At 35.6% G+C, this 20,720-nt stretch overlaps 2 protein-coding genes across 2 annotated transcripts in view; one reads left to right on the top strand and one right to left on the bottom strand.

The window, feature by feature from the left end:
- Positions 1-20,720, bottom strand: part of LOC143913041 (uncharacterized) — a 478,228-nt gene that overhangs the window by 90,430 nt on the left and 367,078 nt on the right. The gene's annotated exons all lie outside the window — the stretch shown is intronic.
- Positions 1-20,720, top strand: part of kst (spectrin beta chain, non-erythrocytic 5 kst) — an 89,497-nt gene that overhangs the window by 37,062 nt on the left and 31,715 nt on the right. The window contains exons 2-14 of the mRNA XM_077432466.1: positions 14,135-14,305; positions 15,850-16,025; positions 16,099-16,266; positions 17,357-17,473; positions 17,553-17,826; positions 17,896-18,008; positions 18,086-18,273; positions 18,349-18,574; positions 19,589-19,719; positions 19,806-20,028; positions 20,104-20,324; positions 20,397-20,485; positions 20,561-20,714. Of these exons, the coding sequence (XP_077288592.1) occupies positions 14,245-14,305; positions 15,850-16,025; positions 16,099-16,266; positions 17,357-17,473; positions 17,553-17,826; positions 17,896-18,008; positions 18,086-18,273; positions 18,349-18,574; positions 19,589-19,719; positions 19,806-20,028; positions 20,104-20,324; positions 20,397-20,485; positions 20,561-20,714 (2,141 nt within the window). The 5' untranslated portion in view covers positions 14,135-14,244. The remainder of the gene's footprint in view (positions 1-14,134; positions 14,306-15,849; positions 16,026-16,098; positions 16,267-17,356; positions 17,474-17,552; positions 17,827-17,895; positions 18,009-18,085; positions 18,274-18,348; positions 18,575-19,588; positions 19,720-19,805; positions 20,029-20,103; positions 20,325-20,396; positions 20,486-20,560; positions 20,715-20,720) is intronic.

Below are 20,720 nucleotides of genomic sequence, written 5' to 3'. Positions count from 1 at the left end.
ACATAAAATATTCATATTAAAATTGATGAAATCAATTATATTATTTTAGTATCTAAATTACCAAACGTATTTTGGCGCCCACCCTAATCTTGCCGTGGGTCTTCTGCCACTCCTCCCTGCTACGGATCTGGTACAATATAATGTAGACAGAGAGAGAGAGACAGAGACCACGAGTAAGCAAACGCACGATGAACTCCACGGACAGGGTCACCCCGGCTTACATCTACACGACCTTGAAATTTGCCGATTTGCATTTCGACATGGCAATATTGTGTCATCGCTGACGATACGCAACGCTCGTACAGACGTATTGTATATTAACCATGTCTAAAATTATCGAATTGAATCATTAGTAGAATGTGTGGTGAGGAGCAGAAGGAGGAGGAGGGGACCGGATAGAACAGCTGCGGGAAAAGGACCCTCGGTAACACCCTCAAGTTTAACCGAGTTATTTTGGGAACGCTCATCAGGATCGTTCTGTAAATTATGTGAACCGACCAGTTCGACCAGATGGATAACGTTGATAGGGAATGTGGAAATGCTTGGAACGTTTTGTCTACTCGCGAATTCAATCGCTCTTCACTACAAAGAGTTTTGTTTTGTTCGTTGTGGTCGTATGTACGTATGATGATTGTGCTGGTACCATTCACTGGAAATGATTTTGCGTTTGATTTCACCTTTTCACAGTAGACCCACTATTTTTGCATGACTCCTGGAATCACCTGCTTCCTGCAGGTGCATCAGTAAATTCAAATTATCAGTTTTAAGGCATTTCCATCTCATCTTGAATCTATTTGAAGTCATCGTCCAGCGTTCCATTGAAGTGTATTTTGTGTGTCTTATTAAGGGCGAAAACACACTGAGTGGTATAAGTCTTCACATCCCTGACTTCCCATACCACTCAGTGTGGTATGGGAATTCGATAAACCGAATTCCGGTGTAGTTGCAAGTGCAGAATGCATATGTTTGGAAGGTCGCACGTGTTTGCATATCCATATGCAACCGACAAGTTTCTCCAACATTTCTTCAAATATGGGATTCAACGTTATCGATCACTGTCAAGCAAGAATAAAATATCACTGAAAACACTTCAGGTGGTGATTTTTTGGGACTGTGTACCATGTATATGGGCTGCGTTTTTTTCGCATGTTTAATAGTATAACAAAACACGTACCACTCAGTGTGTTTTCGCCTTAATCCTCATTTCGAACAAGCCTAAATTTGATGACTTGAGTTTCAACTCCACAGGGATTATTATTTCTGGTCACGTTTTTCACATCCCTTAGGTATTCAGGGCATTAATAATCGCCATGACTTCTAACATGGAAGATTTAGCTAGTATATGGATTATATTATGTATAGAGTGCGTGAGGGTGATTTTTAATTAAATTTGACTAGTTTCGTTTATTTGATTTTGTTTGTTTATTAGACTAAAGTTGACGTCAAAGCTATTCAAATGTTATCCAAAATTGCTTTGTATTATAGCAATGACGTTAACAGATTAAAATCATGAGATTTTTATCCAATTATACACTACAGAGGCAACGAACCTTTTTGATTCGCGTAAACTTTTCAAAAATTGTAACCCTCATATACCAATTTTTGTAATTTAAACCCCCAAACGACCCCTTTCGTGACTGCGCTTATGGAGCTTGTACATATTTAATACTTAGCACTTGCCTTATTGTGCTAAAAAAATCTAGTGAAAAACGTGTGTTTTAATCTAAAATAATGCAAAATCTGTAAAGTTTATTATAAAAATCATTTTATCGTGTATTTATACGTCGAATATTGTATGGAAAATGAAAGAAATAAAAATTGAAAATCTAAATTTCCCCTCTCTATAACATCTGTGAGGCACATGTACAAGGGACTTTTCGCGAAAAAAATTATTTCTGTTGATATTGATCAATTTTTCTATTTCGTAATTACATCATTCGAATCGTAGAGGTTTTGATGATGAATAAATAAAATATGACGACCCTGCATTCACCATATTTGGAGATATATAATAAAATTAGTCCTGGTCACTGTGCGGCAAGTGTTAAGGAAATCGTCCCACGCTACGTTTGGTATAATACACAAAAATAATCATTAATCGGTACGCGAAAAGGTCAGAAATTATGAAGGTTAAATTTCCCCCATAGAATTTTTGCGTAAAAATATTTTTAAAAAATGTCCGCGGCGCATGCTATTTCTTTCATAATGAAATATTTTGTTTTTAAAATTCAAACGAAAAATCCCCCCTTCCCCTTCTCTAAACATTAAATAAAAATAGCTCTGACTTTAAATCAAAACCAAGATAAATTTAGTACGGCCACAGGAAACTTCTGTAGGACCGTTGATGCCAATGTAATCATTCTTTTCCCAGGGCCCGAATTCAATCTCGGCGGCCCTGCACATGTCGTTCTCATTATATTTTTAGAAGAATGTTCACCAGTGTAAACAAACCACAATTATCTATTATGTCAATTGTGCTATCTAGCCATCCAAGGTTTCTGACGCAGGTTCTTCTAACAAACTAGTACGTGCAGAGAATGTAATTCATACTCCAATACCTCTCAAATCTTATTTTCGAACATTAAATTTATTACATATGCATTTCGAAATAAAAACAGAAAGCGTTGATTATCCGGGCGAGCTACGAAATTCGCAACCATGCATACTATTACTATCCCCGGATAATCGGGAGCGATCGTAATAATAGCACAACGCAAAGCCTGTACCAAATATCCTGGTCATTGGGCAATAGTACAACCAATGTTTAATTTGTCTCTTTGAGCATTCATATACATACCCAGAACTGGTAGGTCACAAGTTTAAGGCTTCAAAAAGGGGACATGTCCACAAAGCGGAACCTGCCAATCGACCGACAAATAATAAGTACTTCTAAATTTTGATGTTTTGAATGAATTACATATGCAACTGTCCATATCGCGACTTTATGTAGCTCAATGACGTATCGTTTCTCCTTATTGGCATTTGACAAAAGATTCTCAAAAACAACGTCAAGAGATCAATCTATTGTATATTTTTTAACAAGTTGTGAAAATTTGATCAGTGATCAATATTGATTACAAATCAATCAAAATCTCTAGGTCGAGTTTTTTCACGACCACACATTAGTGTACTACATTTGTTGATATTTGATAGAAAACTGAATATGTGAGTGAGAAGTATGACAAGGGTAGTAGTTACAATGGAGAGAGTGAAGGTATTGAAATGGCAATGGGTGGTTCACGTAGATAGAAGAACGGACGATAGATGGACGAAAGAAATGCTAGAATGGTACCCGAGAGAATGTAAAATGTATGGAATGTGTAATTAGAAAAATGTATGGAATGAGATGGATTGAAGTTGCCCAAAACAGAGACGAATGGAAGCGTGTTGGAGAGGCCTTCATCTAACAGTAGATGTCAAATGGCTGTAAATGATGGATGATGATATACATTAAGTAAAAATAGTTCGGATTATCCATACTTTCTAGTTATTTGTGTCCCCCTTCCATCGTTAGCCCGGATAATCGAGAGTGCATGTATTACAACTTTGTCTCGTTACGAAATAGTGTTAGGTGTTTTATTTTTCGTTTTTTTTTCTTCGATCTGAACGACCTCACCTTATTGGAATTTGTTTCTGATATTGTTCCATAGGTCGTGACTGACCTGAGGCCATAATACGTCTCAAAATCAGCGGTTCTCATACGTAAATATATTATACTAGTTGTTTTACCCGGCTTCGCTCAGTATTTGTAATATAAACAGCGTAAACATGGCGAATCAATAGCAAACATTCATTTGTTTTTTTATTAAATTTATTTAAATCGAAAAAATCGACTCGTCTTCATAGATATTTTGACTTGTTGACGAAATTCCCCGCCAAAGATACATATATACATACTTACATACAAAGTCTCTTTTGAAATTATATATTAGATATTCAAATTTAGCTATTTCAATTACCACAACATTACACGTGCATATGTACATATATATTATTACTACCGCAAAATTGCACTATTTCTGCTCATTTCTACTGTTATTTTTAACCGCAATTTAATAATTATCATCAACATAAATATTATATCGCTTGACACCGGATGCATTACATTTTCGGTTACTCGTGTGCGTCATTTCAGATTTCCTCGTTAAAAATGATGCATAACGATAACACTTATGCAGAATTTGAAAAGTGTTTGTCGTCAATATTATTTGCTATATTCCTTTTGCGGTCAGAGCTAAAAATGAACCACAAAAGTTATAGAAACTGCGAAAATATCGCCTTTCCGTCCACATAGTCAAGGTATGCATTTTCACTCACGATTAAATTCTCAATAAAGTGACGTCATCGCATAGTATATTTGCACAATGGAATAACGAATGACGTATCGTAAAGTTTTACTGAAGCCACCACGTGTGTCATCTACTATTTCATACTATGATCTCATATTAGCACAGATGTTTACTTATCTATGTACTTGCATGGGTAATTTGAATCAGTGCAAAATTCTGATTTAACAAGTTTATCATGCTTTTGGAGAATCAATCTCCTTAAGAGGGCTGTACACCCGAAACCTTAATTTTGTTGGCGTTCCTTTCTTCGATATATATATTGAGTGAATGCGACAATATATATCAATATATATATATATATATATATATATATATATATATATATATATATATATATATATATATATATATATATATATATATATATATATATATATATATATATATATTGAGTGAATGCGACAGTTGCGCTTCGACCAGATAAAACGTATTTTAAATTGACAAAATCGAGGTTTCGTATTCTACTATTTTCTCCTCCGAAACTGGACCAATTTTTAAAAAAATTTCATCATCGGTATGAGAAAGATATTTTCTTTGCATCTATGCGCGTATTTTTTTTAAAATCGACCGTTAAATAAGCACGCTGGACTCTTTTCGTGGGTGTAAAAAAGAGGCGATTTTATAGAAGTTTGGCGGCTCCTAGCTCCTATAAAAGATAACTAATAAAAAAAATAAAACGATGGATGCAACCTAATGGTGGATATCCATAGCATATTAAAAAATAATTTCTCTAGTGCCATAATTGAGGAAGGGAGAAGTCTAATACGTTTGTATGGACAAGGCGCTGGTGTCCAGCCCTCTTAATATTATATTTAATTGAATTTGAATAAGTGATTAGTTGCAAGCCAACGCTGTCATGATATTAATGATAGCACTGAGCCATGACATTTGTATCAACATCATTAAGCCTGTTATCTCTCGGGGAAGATTATGTAGAGATTTATGACTTCAAATATGTAGGGGTAATCAAATACGTAATTTAATGGCTATTTATTTCCACTGGAAAGGCTTTTAAGTTTTAAAATGCTCTTATTTTGTACGATTTTGACTCCAATCATCAGCTGTTTCCTGCAGGTGCATCATTGAATTCAAATTGTCAGTTTTTAAGTACGTCCAGCTCCTTAGAAAAAGATTCTTGAATTTATTTAAGATATTATCATCCAGATTTCCATTTAAATATATGTATAAAAAATCTAAATTTGATAGCTTGGGTTTTTTTTAAAGTTATTCTAATTTACAAGGCTTCGTATTTCTGGTCACCTTTTCGCATCCAATTAGTCTTAAGTGCATTAATTAATCGTCATGATTTCCAACAAGGACGATAGCTGAAATACGAAAGAAATTATGTATAGAGAAGAAGAAAGTTTTAACCATTGATAATGTATGGAGTAGTATGATTGGAATTATGAGCAATTATGGGTGCAAAATTTGGACATTGAATACAAGAATGCTTTATAAATGTAAGTATTGGAATAACAAAAAGATATCGGATAAGAAATTCTTGGGTGAGAAGTAATGTCAGTTGAAAATGTCGGTAATTTAAGGTGGCAATGTTGCCATGAATGAATTGATAACAAATGGAATAAAAAGGAAGTATTAGGAAGAGGTAGACAAGGAATACCAAGTAGAAGATGAAGTAAGTGGATGTGGTTGCGCAAGAATTTAAGAAGATTGGAGAAGCTTTCATTCATCAGCAGATAGCGAAGGGCTGAAAATGATGGTAGCATATATCACGTAGAAAATGAAGAGGTCAAATGGAAACTATGTAGTTGAACGATACTCAAATGGTACCCAAGAGAATGTAAATGAAAGGTAGACCGCAAGTGCTTTGGGCCGACCAATCTACGACGATGTTTGGAATTGGACGGAAGAGCTGTAGGGGCTTTTTTTCCAATCGTGGACGCTGCACAGATCACGATGATGTTGACGGTGATGACTCATTCATTAACATGTACCAATTTTTCAACGTTACTCTCATCCCCACCACAACCGGTGGACACGTGACGTGATGTTCATCTCGGGTCGTTCGCGTTTACCGAGGATCGTCTGAAGGTCGCGTCTGCCAGGATACGTCGTAGCTGGTGGTCTTTTACGAGCCACCAGAGTAGGAAGACGACCAGAGGTTGGTCCGAATGACCCACACTCGCCGTCTCGAGGTCACAAACCGGCATTCCTGACCGCAGGGCACTTTGGGAAACACTTTCGCATTTGCTTGGAAGTCCGTGCGAAAGTGCAATTGCTTAACGTTACGAAATCGACACTATGATACCAGAGGAATTTTCGAATCTGATCCTTATTAATTCATTCTGTCTTTGGTATGCGCAGCGAAAATCAACTACGGGTATTTTCGTTTTTTCTTTGCCAAGCGTTGTATGGAACGGTTTCCATTTATTCCGAATATACTCGTCTAATATATAAATCTAAAGAGATAAGTATGTAAGAAAATATGTAATGTCGGTTCGTAAATCCGTGACGTCATCGAACAAAAGAATATTCAAATAAAATGTTAACTATTAGGTTGGCCATGTTTAAGCGGTTTGTATGGAGCGCTGTATGCTTGGCATAACGAGGAAAGACAGAAAGCGGAACACGTGGGTGAGAAGTATGACAAGGGTAGTGGACATAGTAGATAGAGTGAAGAGATTGAAATGGCAATGGGCGGGTCACGTAGCTAGGAGGATGGACGAAAGGTGGACAAAAGAAGTGCTTGAATGGTACCCGAGAGAATGCAAAAGGGTAAAAGGAAGACCGCAAGGAAGATGGGTGAACGAAATTAGGAAAATGTGCGGGGTGAGATGGATGAGTGTTGCGCAAAACAGAGACGGGTGGAAGCGTGTTGGAGAGGCCTTCATCCAGCAGTGGATGGCGAGTGGCTGTAAATGATGATGATGATATTACAAATACCGAGCGAAGCCGGGTAAAAATACTAGTTGGAAATAAACGAGAGTGAAATAACCTATTAGTGAAGTAAAAAAATATATATATGAGAGATAATGAAAGCCTATAATGCAAATTTTATAAGATATAATATGAAAATGATAAAGTTATAGCTTTTCCCAGGGGGGGGGGGCAAAATTTTTGACTAGTAAGGAATGACTTTTTAGGGGGGGGGTGTATTATTTAAAAAAACAAATGTATGTACAGTAACATGCAGAGAAATCGCATCACTTTCAATTGTTCGATGTTTTCGATTTTTTTTTTAATTACATGAAGCTATACACAAGTTTTTTTGCTTTTATTATTTGATTTCAACTATTTAACATGTTTTACGATTAAAAAAGATTATTTATATTTTTAAATTAAGGCGACATACGAATTTAAAAAAAAACATGCAAAATAGGGCATTTTTCTTATATGTATTTCAAATGTCTCTAGCTAAAATAATATTACATTACTATAGTATAGCTTCATGTAATTTAAAAATAATCGAAAATAATATTACTATTGTATAGCTTCATGTAATTTAAAAATAATCGAAAACATCGAACAATTGAAAGTGATGCGATTTCTCTGAACGTTACTGTATATAAAGTAATATATTTATACTGAAATATTTTATTATATACGTTACTGTATATAATAAAATATTTCAGCGCAAGACAAACAACAAAACAAAATATATTTGGTAGTTAAAATTTTTTTTCTGATAAAAATCGACATGTTTTTGCCTGACAGTGTTCTAACGCATTTCAATATTCTATTTTTTTGGTTTAATATTTTATTTCAAATTCATAATAATACATTAAACAACGTTGATAGTCCCCTTCAAATCTAGGGTTAATCTGCCCCCCCCCCCAATGACGCCCCTGGTGTTATAACAATTTAAATCTGACAAAACGAGTGGGGGGGGAGTCAAACAAAACGGCTTTTGGCAATGGGTTAGCTGTCACCGTCTCCACAATTATGTCGGTAAGATATCAAAGTGACCTGAAGAGGAAGTGGTTCGAAATCAGATCACAATTTTTTGACGGTCAGGAATGTCATTGAACTAACATTGAATCTAATAAATAGCTTGTAAAAATCAATATGTTATTAATATAGTAATTTCATCACACTGATGATTGTTCGTACATACGTCACAGCGACAATGCGCAGTTTTTGAAACGGTTCTCACTTTTTATCAAGTGCACAAATGCGTGCACCTGGTCACTAGTGAGTTAATGAAATTGAAATGGTTCAAACACTTGATTTACAAAAGTTTTTATCTAAAAAAAAAACAAGTAGTTTGATTAACAACAGATTAGGCTTATCACGATACAATACAATCGGATCATATAGAACATTTGTTCGTAGGTGTATTTTATATAAATAATGTACCACACATTATAATTTATGATTTATTTTCATATATGTAATATGTGAAGAGGAGATTATATGCTTTATCAAGCCAATGTCCACCTTTAGATGTTGTTGACCGTTCTGGTGCCAGGTTAATTGTTAACCGGTCACGTGTGTGAATGTCTTCGATTGAATCTAATTGTTCCAATTCTTGTACACCTCTATTTGAATATTCTCGACAAGTCTAACTCCAAAAGAATGTACACATACTTCTGGTGTGAATTGACTACACCTTTTATCATTACTTTTGACCCTCTGGTGCAGTTGGTTTCAAGGTTATCCTTATCTTGGATTTAATATACGGTAGGTAGCGCTTATATTTTTAGATAACATACTCAACTGTGGTCTAAAACATTTTTGATGCATATCCGAATACGGTATTCGCACAATTATCCGGCGATGTAAACGTTGTATTTTTATTTCAAGAAACTAACCTAGATAGTGAGCCCATCCATCTACTGTTCGCCCAATCAGACTTTTATGTAGTACGTCTCTGATTTCCAACACATTTTCTACGTTTTTTCTCCACAGATTTTATGATATTCTCTTTGTTTTGATCGTTTCGTCATTTTTACCCTCCTTCCTCTTTTTTTTTATTCTAATTTGTTTGTTTCAAACTGTATTACATTCCAAATGCCTTATTTTCTTTCTTTTAATGCTTATATATTTATATACAGGTAGGATTAAGATTCAAAAGGTTCGAAATGATCCAAAGATTAGACCAAACAGAGTTTTATTGTACGTCTTTACGTCAGGCCTGACATATGTACATAGGTCAAGTGCCCTCCATCAGTTAGATAGTTACCTAGCACTGAACTATACACGCTCGCTAACTACACACTCTGCACGTTCAAAACCAAATCCTACATATACGTCCATATATACATACTTATATTTTTATTTTTGAACTTTATATGCTATGAAACTTGTGTAACCCTTTGCCCGCGTTACCAAATTTAGCGAACGTGCCCTGTACGCGGCTGCTTTTTTGCGGATTTTGTTATCGCGTTTTCGACTATAAATATTGGTTGTAATATTTTATAAATTATTTTAGCCTATATTGAATTTTTTTTGACTACTGCCATCTATTGAATTTGGTAAAGTATACATTTAATAATATTTTCAACCAAGTTATAAAATTTTAACACAATAGACGGCTCTTATGCAGGTTAGAACTTCCAAGACAACTATGCGTGTCTCACGCGCTGAGGGCATGTTCGCTAGGACATGTATAGTAGTCGTACGCGGTGGAAAGGTTAACAATCTAAAAATTGTTTAAGAATCTCTTAAACTTTTATGGGTCATAAGTTATGCCTCATTTTAGTTAACTTGGAAATAGGTCATAACTAAGGATAGGCGCTCGGTTTATATTTCCCATGATAGAGGGGTTGCCCATTGTCAATTTATTTTATACTGAAAAGCTAGAGAGCAAAATAAAGGTTGACAATGGTGGACCCAATTTTTTGCCCAAATAGAAACCGATCGCCGTCCCTTAGTCATAAGTTGACTCATAACTGACCAATAGAAAGTGTGTATTTTTATTTCTACCCTTTCATGAGATATATAGTTTCAAAGATCAATAGTCTTTCAGAAAAACCAAATGGATAATGTTTTTTATTCTGCTGCTTAGTTGAACGACAGCACGCATTTCTTCCTGTAAAACCTTATTCTTGTAACTACTGCTTCCACTAGAGTTAGGTCCGCGAGGTGCTCAAGCACATAGCCACAGCATAGTTCACTGATTAAGCGATTGTTTACCTGTAGAGAGGTCGTAGGCTCAAATCACGGCTGGAATCGAACAATTTCTTTGGTTATCTCGATGATTACGTCTCGATAGTCTATCAAGATCTGGATGGATGCTAAATCCAGATCGACCGTCACCTGTTAGAGTTTGCTAATTTATCTCACGTAATTGCTCTCACGGTTCCAATGAAATCGGCATCCTCTACCCCTCCCGCAAATTCGAATTGCACTACTTGCTCACCAAATTTCGTCACTCGGGAGATCTTCAGAGGTATTCCGGCCCGATGAGTGACAGGAGAAAGAGATCTCCGACGACGATGATGATCATCAGCGCGTAAAGCCGGCACTGGGGCAGATCGCTCACGCCCAGACGAGCTGGCTAGCTACACTGCATTCCCGCGTACATATTATGTATAACACGTACATATAGTAAGTATGTATGCCAGAGGAAGTGATCTCACAACGAGGCGCGCGCTCGTTTCCGAAACGCTGTCCAGACAAACAATGGCTCCATTGTCTCTCACGCCGCTCTCCCTCAGATGTCATTGCGACCCAAAATTGCAAAAATTCCACTAAAAACGCACACCTGCCGAATGAAATAAATAGGTGTTAATTAAAGCCGTTTAAAGGTCAATGAAATCGAACTATAAAACCCTCAACATGAGGCCACCACCCCTCCCAACTAATACAATCTGAGAGATCCTTTCGTTGGAGAACGATACGGCTCAATCATTGCAACAGATCAACCGCACATCCACTGCCCATCATGAATTCTGAAGATTTGAGCTGATGTTTCCAATCAATCACTTTGCAACTTGGTAAACACAAGAGAATGAAGTTAATTACTTTTTTTTTACGGGAACAATAATCTTCTCGGTGCTATAGCAGATGTGGTGGTTATATGAAAGAAACTACAAAACTGTGATCGTTGTTGACGCGCAACTGCATGTGCCTGGCAGTTAGACCTCACGCGAAAGTAGCCCCATTTTTCGACTTAAGTCTTTTTTTTTTGTAACAATAACTCATCTATGAGAATTAGTACATCATCTTAATCCGAGTTTAAATTAAATAACGAGCCATTTTTATCGAAAACGAAATGATTCACTTCGCATGGTTCTGGGTCATTCACCGACTACACACATCTCTACCGTACTTTAATTATTTCAATTTTAAATGACAACATCTTGCCTAGGAGCTCTTAAAATGTCGTTATGAGACTAACAGCTCAATCTAAAATCCGATCGTTCTACTTAATACTATTTTTTAATCTCAAAAGTGTTGATTTTTTTACCGAGCGATCGCCAGAAATGCAGTTGTGTCAGTTTTTTTTTGTTTCAATTTATTTTATACATATTATATTATATTTAGTTCGCCTCATTAGTGCGCACTGATTATATTTATTCGCATTCGGTGAATATCTTACTTGGTATCGGCATATTGAAACATTTGAAATTGCATTTGCGTTTATATTATGCTATTGAAGATTTTACTAACTTATTATATTTTGTACGTATTCACACGTCTAAAATTCTAAGCCTCAAGTTCTTCGGACCGTAATAGTACTAGTATGGCTTCCCGTCTGCGAATTCCCCGTGTTTTCATCGTTTCGCTTACTCGTTGAAATCGACCCGATTGATATTTCATTCTGTTGGCTTTAGCTTCAGCTTATCTGCCCTCGAATGGTTTTATACCTTACCGATTGATTTGTTTAAGCGTACTGCTAGCATTCGTAGAAAGACGGTTCTTAAACTTATAAAGTTAGGCGCTATATTAAATTTCATTTCAGTAGTCTTAGTGCAGTAGACAAACGCTAAATCTCGAATCCTTATTTCTATATAATTGTATATTTATTTGTCAATATTTTCTTGAAAACCAGACATTATTTTGCCGAAACTTTTCATTTCGCCTAATTCTGGCATAAATATTCTACTGAAATAGGTCTCAACTTTGGGAAGACTCATTTAGGGGGTGAAATCGTTGAATTCAACCCCAATGCACACCGTTGCCTATACAATCAACGTCGGTAAACTAAAAAAGAAAATGTTATCAGTGATGGATTCTGAGGTCGAATCAGTTGAAATCTTGATATCGAATTTTCTCATGATCAAAAAATTCATCTGTTGTTACTACGTACATAGATAAAGTAAAAATTTAGATCAACCTACATACATACATACATATATCGTATAATTAAAAAAATATATTTATGAAGCATTATTAAAAATATTGTAACGCAGAGATTAAGGTGGGTGGCGCTCGTGGACCGATGGCTTACGAGCGCTCTAATCACCTGATCTCTCGTTCGCGCCAAAATGTCCTCGCCGAATGAATAAGCCGTATGTAACGTCCAAAGGGATCGCCCCACTCATCGACCAATCGTTGTGGAGCCCAAACGGGTATAAATATGGGGCGCTCTCGGCTTGGAAACCATTCCGACCCGGAGCGCTGATGAGAGCACACGAATAAACACCTTCTACAACATCCTGCGTCTTTCTCTCCGATTCTGGAAGCCCCCTTTTCACGTCCACGCAAAAATATTATTCATATAATATAGCAAGAACCTAAATATCTGACTCGTTATTGGAGATTGGATTTTGAATTAATTGAATTCATATAAATTTTTTAAATAAATGAAATAGCATTCAAATGAAAAGTTATTCGAAATAAATTAAATGCTATTCAAAATAAACGAAATACTATTTAAAATAAAATATATGAAATACTACATATATTATATTAGACTTCCATATATTTATGATCTATTTTTGGACTCTTCTTAATTAATGTATATATATTACATATACTTTACATCTAAGTTCTAGTGCTTGTCCAATCAGCAAGTTTTGGGTAGTTTCGGGAAAATACAGTAAACCCGCATCCAACTTAATGATTTGATTGAATAAAACAGGCCGAGTTATTTTATATGACAATCAACTTAACTTTCGAAATATAAGGAAGCTTCGTTTAGAATTTTTTGCTTTTTTTTGTGCATAGTATTGTTCTATTGCATCGTGCTCGTTTGCACACGCAGCCGAAACAATGGAGAGATTTATTCAAAAACTTCAGGGAAAGATTTTGCAAACTTGATTAATTGCTGAGAACGTTGAATCTCTCACATACTCTTTCTGAGGTATTTTTCTCTGGTTTTATCTCAAATACACACACATTTTTTTTTAAATCGTGGAAATGTAATCAGTGATCGATTCCGAGTTCGAATTTGTCAAAATATCGATTTTTCTCAACTTTTTCACTGTCGTTCACAAACAGTTTTAACATGAAGTAGTTTCCGCACCTGGTACCTTTATCTGTTATCATTTATCAGAAATTGCGATTATACAAACGATATCCCATTCGCCATATTGAACGTGGAAATTTACACATATTTTTGAGTAAGTCAAAGCTTTTTTCATTTTTGACTGGTAAGAAAATGAACAGCGTTCATTTAAACCAAATCATACAATCAATAAACTTGTAATATACAAAAAAAAGTATAACCATTTAAAATTAGCACTCGTATGTGTGCTCATATTAACAATTTTCAATTTACTGTCTAAGTTTCAACAGACGGCCATATTTTATCGCTGTGATAAAAAAAAAGGATGCACGTTCAATCCCACACATTGCTATAATATATTTTTCAGGAATTTATGTATGTGTACGTAATGGGTTTCGGTTAACTAATTTGAATTGTTCAATGCTGACAGAATTATCGGGAACGTATTGGCGTTAGAACGAGCATAGGAGTTTGTTTGCCTTCTTGGACAAAACTGAAGAGGCAGCTCTCCGTTCAAAATTACCTCATGCGTCTCCGATCATGCAGGGGAAACATTACAATGCAGCATATCAGGAGTTTCAGACGACGGGACGGAAATATGGTAAAGAGGGGACGGGCCACGTTGTCCGCACTTCACACTAGCATGCTTCAAAATCTCTGCTCATTTCCATATTACAACTGAATCAATGGGATTGTTTTGATTGTTTCGAATTTGGGTACTTTTATTTTTGAGCTTGTTCAATTATCTTGCAGGTGTAATGGATGTGTTGGTGAGTCGATTCTTCGCCAGTATGTCATCAGTTCATTAGCTTTTTTCTTGTTTTTTGTATGTGTCTGTTACATTTTCACCTTTTTTTTATGATGGATTGGTTTCGTTTTCATTTTTCCTATTTTTTTTTTGTGCATGTTTCTTTTTTACATTTTTCAACACTTTTACATTAGAGCATGATACATTTGGTGATTCCTTTTTTTTTAAATGCATGAGCATGAATTTTACATTATATCTGTTACATCTTGTCAGATATGATGTATGAGTATCAAAAGCAGTGACCATATTTATTTTTTTTACAAAGGACTTTTATAATTTTTGAAACATTTTATTCTTATATTATTTTGTATGCATACATACATATATGGAAGAGATTACAGCAATTGGTCAGTTTATAATAGTTGATTACATAAAAGTTTAAAAAGGCACAGCTTAGTGCATTGATAGAGCTATTGCATACCAGTAGATTTGTCTTGGGTTCAAGTCCCGGCCAAATACGTTGCTGGCGAGATCTTGTGCTTCTCAAAAAACAAAGATTGGCCGTCTCCTGTTAGAATTCTCAGATTACCAAAATTATGCCTTATACTAATCGATAGTACAGGTTTTTCATTCGAAATTGACCCTTTTTCATTTCAAATTGACCCCTTTTCAATGTCAGTTGGAATGAAAAACCTATATATTGGCTTAGATTTTACTTTTAATTGGCCGACTACTATTGGTAGACCTATCAATTGCTGTGGTTTCGTTTCTATCACGAGAAGAGATCATTTTAAGAACAGATACATTGAAAGATTTCATAAACTAGATCCACTTTGTGGATTAGATTTGTTGCTGAACAACTGTATGTTGAGTGGAGACCATTATACAAAGGTTACAAAAGCAGAACAAAAACTATTATATTGAAGAATTTATTAGAAGAACGTATGTATATATACAATATCTATTGTGTGTTTGAATTGATAAGATTATGAGAGTGGAAATAATTGATAGCTTAAAAGTCATTATAAATAAATAAATAAGAATGAAAGGAATTTATAATTTCAAATATACACATTTTAACATGCTAGTAATTTGATTCAAACGATTTATATAAACATACATACATACATATTCACTTCCCCAATCAACGCAAGCTTAACTCATAATGTCATTCCTCACCTTTTAATCCTTGATTTTTTTTGTTTGTATCATTATTCATCGAACAGTTTTAACTGTATGGTCATTCCGGAACTCATCTCACACAGGCGGCAATTTGTTCAGCTGGCCGGCTCATTTCTATGTGTTTTTAGCTTGAAGGTGTGAATAATAATGTGTTTGTTAGCTTTCCGGGCGTTTTGATTCACTTCTAGACTGATGGTTATGTGATTGTTTTGTAGTACCGAAATTTAACGAGCCGGGAGGATATGCGGCACAGTCGCAACAGCGTAGCAACATGACTCAGCGCGAGGATGTGCTCAAATTTGAACAGGGCCGCATTAAGGCACTGCAAGAAGAAAGGCTCCACATCCAAAAGAAGACGTTCACGAAATGGATGAATTCGTTCCTTCAAAAGGTGCAACGACACATTCATATTGTCTCAATATTGAAAACGAGTTGTATTTAACTAATCGCGCTTTTGATTTTAGGCTCGTATGGAAGTGGAGGACTTGTTCACGGACTTAGCTGATGGACGTAAACTTTTAAAATTATTGGAAATCATCAGCGGTGAAAAGTTGGCTAGACCGAACAGCGGCCGTATGAGAGTGCACAAAATTGAAAATGTCAATAAGAGTTTAGCCTTTTTACACACTAAGGTAATTATAAATTATTTTCATGCAAATATTACATTGAGATTGTTACGGCTTCACAATGTATTCCATTGCACTAAGTATTCCATTGCCTAAGGGTCGGACCGCACCGTGCGACTTGCGAGCGACTTGGTTGAGGGCGACCAGACCAATGCATGCAGGTAGATGGGACATGCCACACCCGTCAACTTGTTTGTCGCACACATTTCCATACATTTTTTTGCGCGCAACTAGTTGGCCGACAAAGTCGCACGGTGCGGCCCGGCTCTAATTCGTGAAATAGGTCCAATTTTGACTCATTTTGTAAAATTTGTGCATTGCTGATTTCATTTATTCGGTAAAATGAGTTTTCAATGGGTGCGATTTAACTGTACATTGAGAAAAATATATTGTATCTTAAAAAAAATGTTTGTGCATTAAAAATTTGCATTATTTTCGGTGTATTAAACAATCTCGTATTGTCCATCGAATAAAATATTTTGGCATTATAAAGTGACCATTAAAAAATTTGAAACGATCATTCGAAAAAATAAATTTTAGCATTAAAATAGATACAAAAAGAGGCAACGTTGCAGTCTTCCGCTTTAACAACTGTCAACTGTTAGTGTTTACTTTTATTTTCGTATTACGTGTGAATATGAATGATGATGTCAGGTCGTACAGTCGAAGCCAAGGTCGTAGGTCGCAAGCCGAAGAGTAAAATAGAAGGAATCCAGTAGAGAGGAGCGTTGGTCGTTGTCGGTTCATATTTTGGTATTCGCGACGTTCCCGATACAGTTCATCTGCCATTTTAATACACATTTCATCCGCTTTTTAAGTAGCAAATATTTTTTTCAATGATCAAAAGCAAAATTTTTAATGCAATCTGTATCCGTCATTTAGAAATGCACACAATTTTTCTGTCATGTACAGAAACTTTTTTAAATGTACAAAAAATTTTTTACATGCACATTTATTTCATAAAATGGAAGTTTAAATTGTTCCCGTTTTCAATGCAGACTTTCGTCAGAAAGTGGTGTGTCTAAAGTTTGAATTTGATTTGAATAAGACCAAAAATTGCTTGCGATAATACCTGATATATTCAATTCATTTTTAGGTGCGTTTGGAATCCATCGGAGCTGAAGATATAGTCGACGGAAATCCACGTTTGATTCTTGGTTTAATATGGACAATCATTCTACGGTTCCAAATTCAAGAAATTGAAATCGATGTCGTAAGTATTATGTAATATTTCTTCCCACGCAACCTTCTTTTTATTTATATTGTTTAATTTATTCCATTTTAATGTATAGGATGAAGAAAATGAATCATCCGAAAAGAAATCAGCCAAAGACGCTCTACTCTTATGGTGTCAACGCAAAACAAACGGCTATCATGGCGTACACATTCACAACTTTACAGATTCGTGGCGTACAGGTCTCGGTTTCAATGCCCTTATCCACTCTCACCGTCCCGATCTATTCGACTACAGCCGTCTCCATGCCAATTCCAATATGGATAATCTTAATCATGCTTTTGAAGTTGCCAACGATCAGTTGGGTATACCACCGCTGCTCGATGCCGAAGGTAACACATCTATTTATTATATGTTGTAATAATTTGGAAACAATCTTTTATTCATGCTTAAACTTTCAGACGTGGATACGAACAGACCAGATGAAAAATCTGTCATAACTTACGTAGCTAGTTATTACCACACTTTCGCTCGTATGAAGAATGAACAAAAAATAGGACGAAGAATAGCTAACGTTTGTGAATGTTTTTATTTTATTTATTGTGTATGTATTTAATTATGATATTATTATTGCAATTTTTGTTTTATTAGATTGTTGGTCAATTGATGGATGCCGATGCTAAAAAAAGTCAATATTCCCAATTGGTTTCCAATCTTTTAGAATGGATTCGTTTGAAAATCGAAGAACTCGGCGACCGATCTTTCCCAAATTCCTTAGACGGCGTACAACAACTTCTACTTGCGTTCAAGCAGTATAGAACAGTCGAGAAACCACCAAAGTGCGTTTATATTATTTAATTTATAGTAAAAATTGTTTTACAGTGGATGTATTTATATGTGGTTTGACTTTTTAGGTACAAAGAAAGGGTAGAAATTGAAGCATTATTCTTTCACATCAACACGGTGGCTAAGTCTATGTGGCGTGAAGCTTTCACTCCAGCCGAATGGCAGCAGCCAGTCCAACTCGAGCATGCGTGGAGACGTTTGGAGGCCGCTGAACATCAGCGTGAAGTCGCACTACGTGAAGAACTGCTTCGGCAGCAAAAGCTCGAACATCTTAATTACAAATTTAACACTAAAGTATAATATTTTTGATCTGTTTTTATTATGTATATCGGAAAGTTCTTTTATATTTTACATGGTTTAACAAAATATCAGTTAACGAACCATCTGTCAATGAAATATCTATAAACGACATTTCTGTGAACCGAACGTGAACTGGTTGCAGACTAACAGTCCTGAGCGGTTTGTTGTGAACGAAGTGTCAGTGAGCGAGTTATGGGTGAAAGAAATTTCCATGAACAACTTGTCGTGTAATCGTTTACAAACCCATATTTATAGCTATAATTCTCAAAAAACAAATTTTTATGGATAAATGTTTTATATTGCATAATAATCGAATTTTTTAAATGTCTTTTAAACTTTAGTCTATAAATATATGTATTTAAGTGTCTAAACTTACATATTTTATCTAAAATCACTTATTTATGTGAATGTGGCTATTCAGGAATTATCAAATAGACCAAGCTGTAATTTTCGTTTGAATTAGCCGGTTTCCACATACAATATCATAAATTTAGATGTAAATATTAGAAAAGACAACAAAAATTACGTCATTTATTTTATTTTTTATTTAAATTGGCACACATACAAAATAAAATATAAACGAAAGCAGTGAGACAAAAAAGATACAAATATAAATGAAAATATTATATTCCAAGTACAGTGAGCACCACATGGTAATATAAAGAAAACAAAAATGAAAAATTACAAAAATAGTAAATAATGAATGACAATGAAGGTGAAGAAGCAAATCAACCACAGATTTGCTTCTTCACCTTAACCCTAAAAGTACTGAAAGAGTCAGCAAAAAGGTCAGGGCAATTATCCATACCATTAAATGATGTCTTGTTATGACAAATTGGTGGATAGAAAAGATTTGTACATCTGGTGAATCGGGCATTAACGATATTTATCAATGGTAAAAAATTCGCTTAGTTCGATATTAATTTCGCAACTCCAGAATACCAAAGAACTTTCCGTACACGTAGTCTCTCAATACAACTGTATGAATTTTATCAATTTATTTTCTAGGCTGTCTTGCGTCAAGGTTATTTGAAAGAAATGATACAAGTTCTATCTGATCCACGCTATGGATCCAATCTCACGCAAGTAGACGCTACGGTCAAAAAGCATGAAGCCATATCAGCCGATATAATGGCAAGGTATGTATAACACCACTCAAAGTATCCAAAATGTATGAAACATCGTTTTAAAATCATGAATATGTGTAAATATGAATTAATTCCAGAACTGAGAGAGTGGAAGACCTTTCGGCAATGGCTGAAGAGTTGGTGAAAGAAAACTATCACGGAGCTGAAGCCGTCAAAGGAACGGCTGAGGCGGTACGTAAGCGCTGGGACGAATCGTTAGAGCTTCTGCAACATCATCACGATGCTCTAGCGTCACTGTCCGCATTGATGACTCTATTACGAGAAGTCGACACTGCACTATCATCCATTGCACAATTGAGGGTAACTTTTCTTTCTACGTTTTCAAAATATAGTGGAAACCAGTTGAGCTAAGGTTTTTTATGCTTTATTGTGCAGTCTCAGCTCATATCCGACGACGTCGGTCCACATCTCATCGGCGTGGAAGAGGCCGCTCAGCAATTGGCCTTACAAGAGCTGCAGTTGGGTTCTTTGGGTGAAACAGCACGTAAACTCGCTCGACAAGTCAAAGCTTTGCCTCCTACGACTATCCAAGCTCAACAACAACCTCGCGAAATGTTGGAGCAACGCGTAGTCCAATTGCAAAAAGAATACGATGAGTTAGTTTTATAATTTGTATATTTTGTTCCGTATATGTAAGATTTTTGCTGACTATATTTTATTGAAAACAGATTAGTAGCAGCCGCCAAAGAAAGAAAAGCTCGCTTGGAGTATGCCCGAAATTTGTATCAATTTATTGAAGATCATGAAGAAGAAGAAAGTAAGGATATCTTTTTTTATCTATATATGTGTATGTATAAGTGGTTTTTGTTTAATTATTTTTACGTATTTTCAGGTTGGGTTACGGAACGTCAACGGATTTGTCGTACGGGTGTAACTGCTAAAGATTTGCGAGCAGTTTTAAGTCTCCAACAAAAGCACACTGCTCTCAGGCACGAAATGAGAGCTAGGGAGAGACACACAGCTAAAGTCACTTCGAAGGGAAATAGGTAATG

The sequence above is a fragment of the Arctopsyche grandis genome, chromosome 6 (assembly GCF_051622035.1).
Source record: "Arctopsyche grandis isolate Sample6627 chromosome 6, ASM5162203v2, whole genome shotgun sequence".
NCBI classification, from domain to species: Eukaryota; Metazoa; Arthropoda; class Insecta; order Trichoptera; family Hydropsychidae; genus Arctopsyche; species Arctopsyche grandis.
This window is presented reverse-complemented; position numbering and strand designations above follow the sequence as displayed.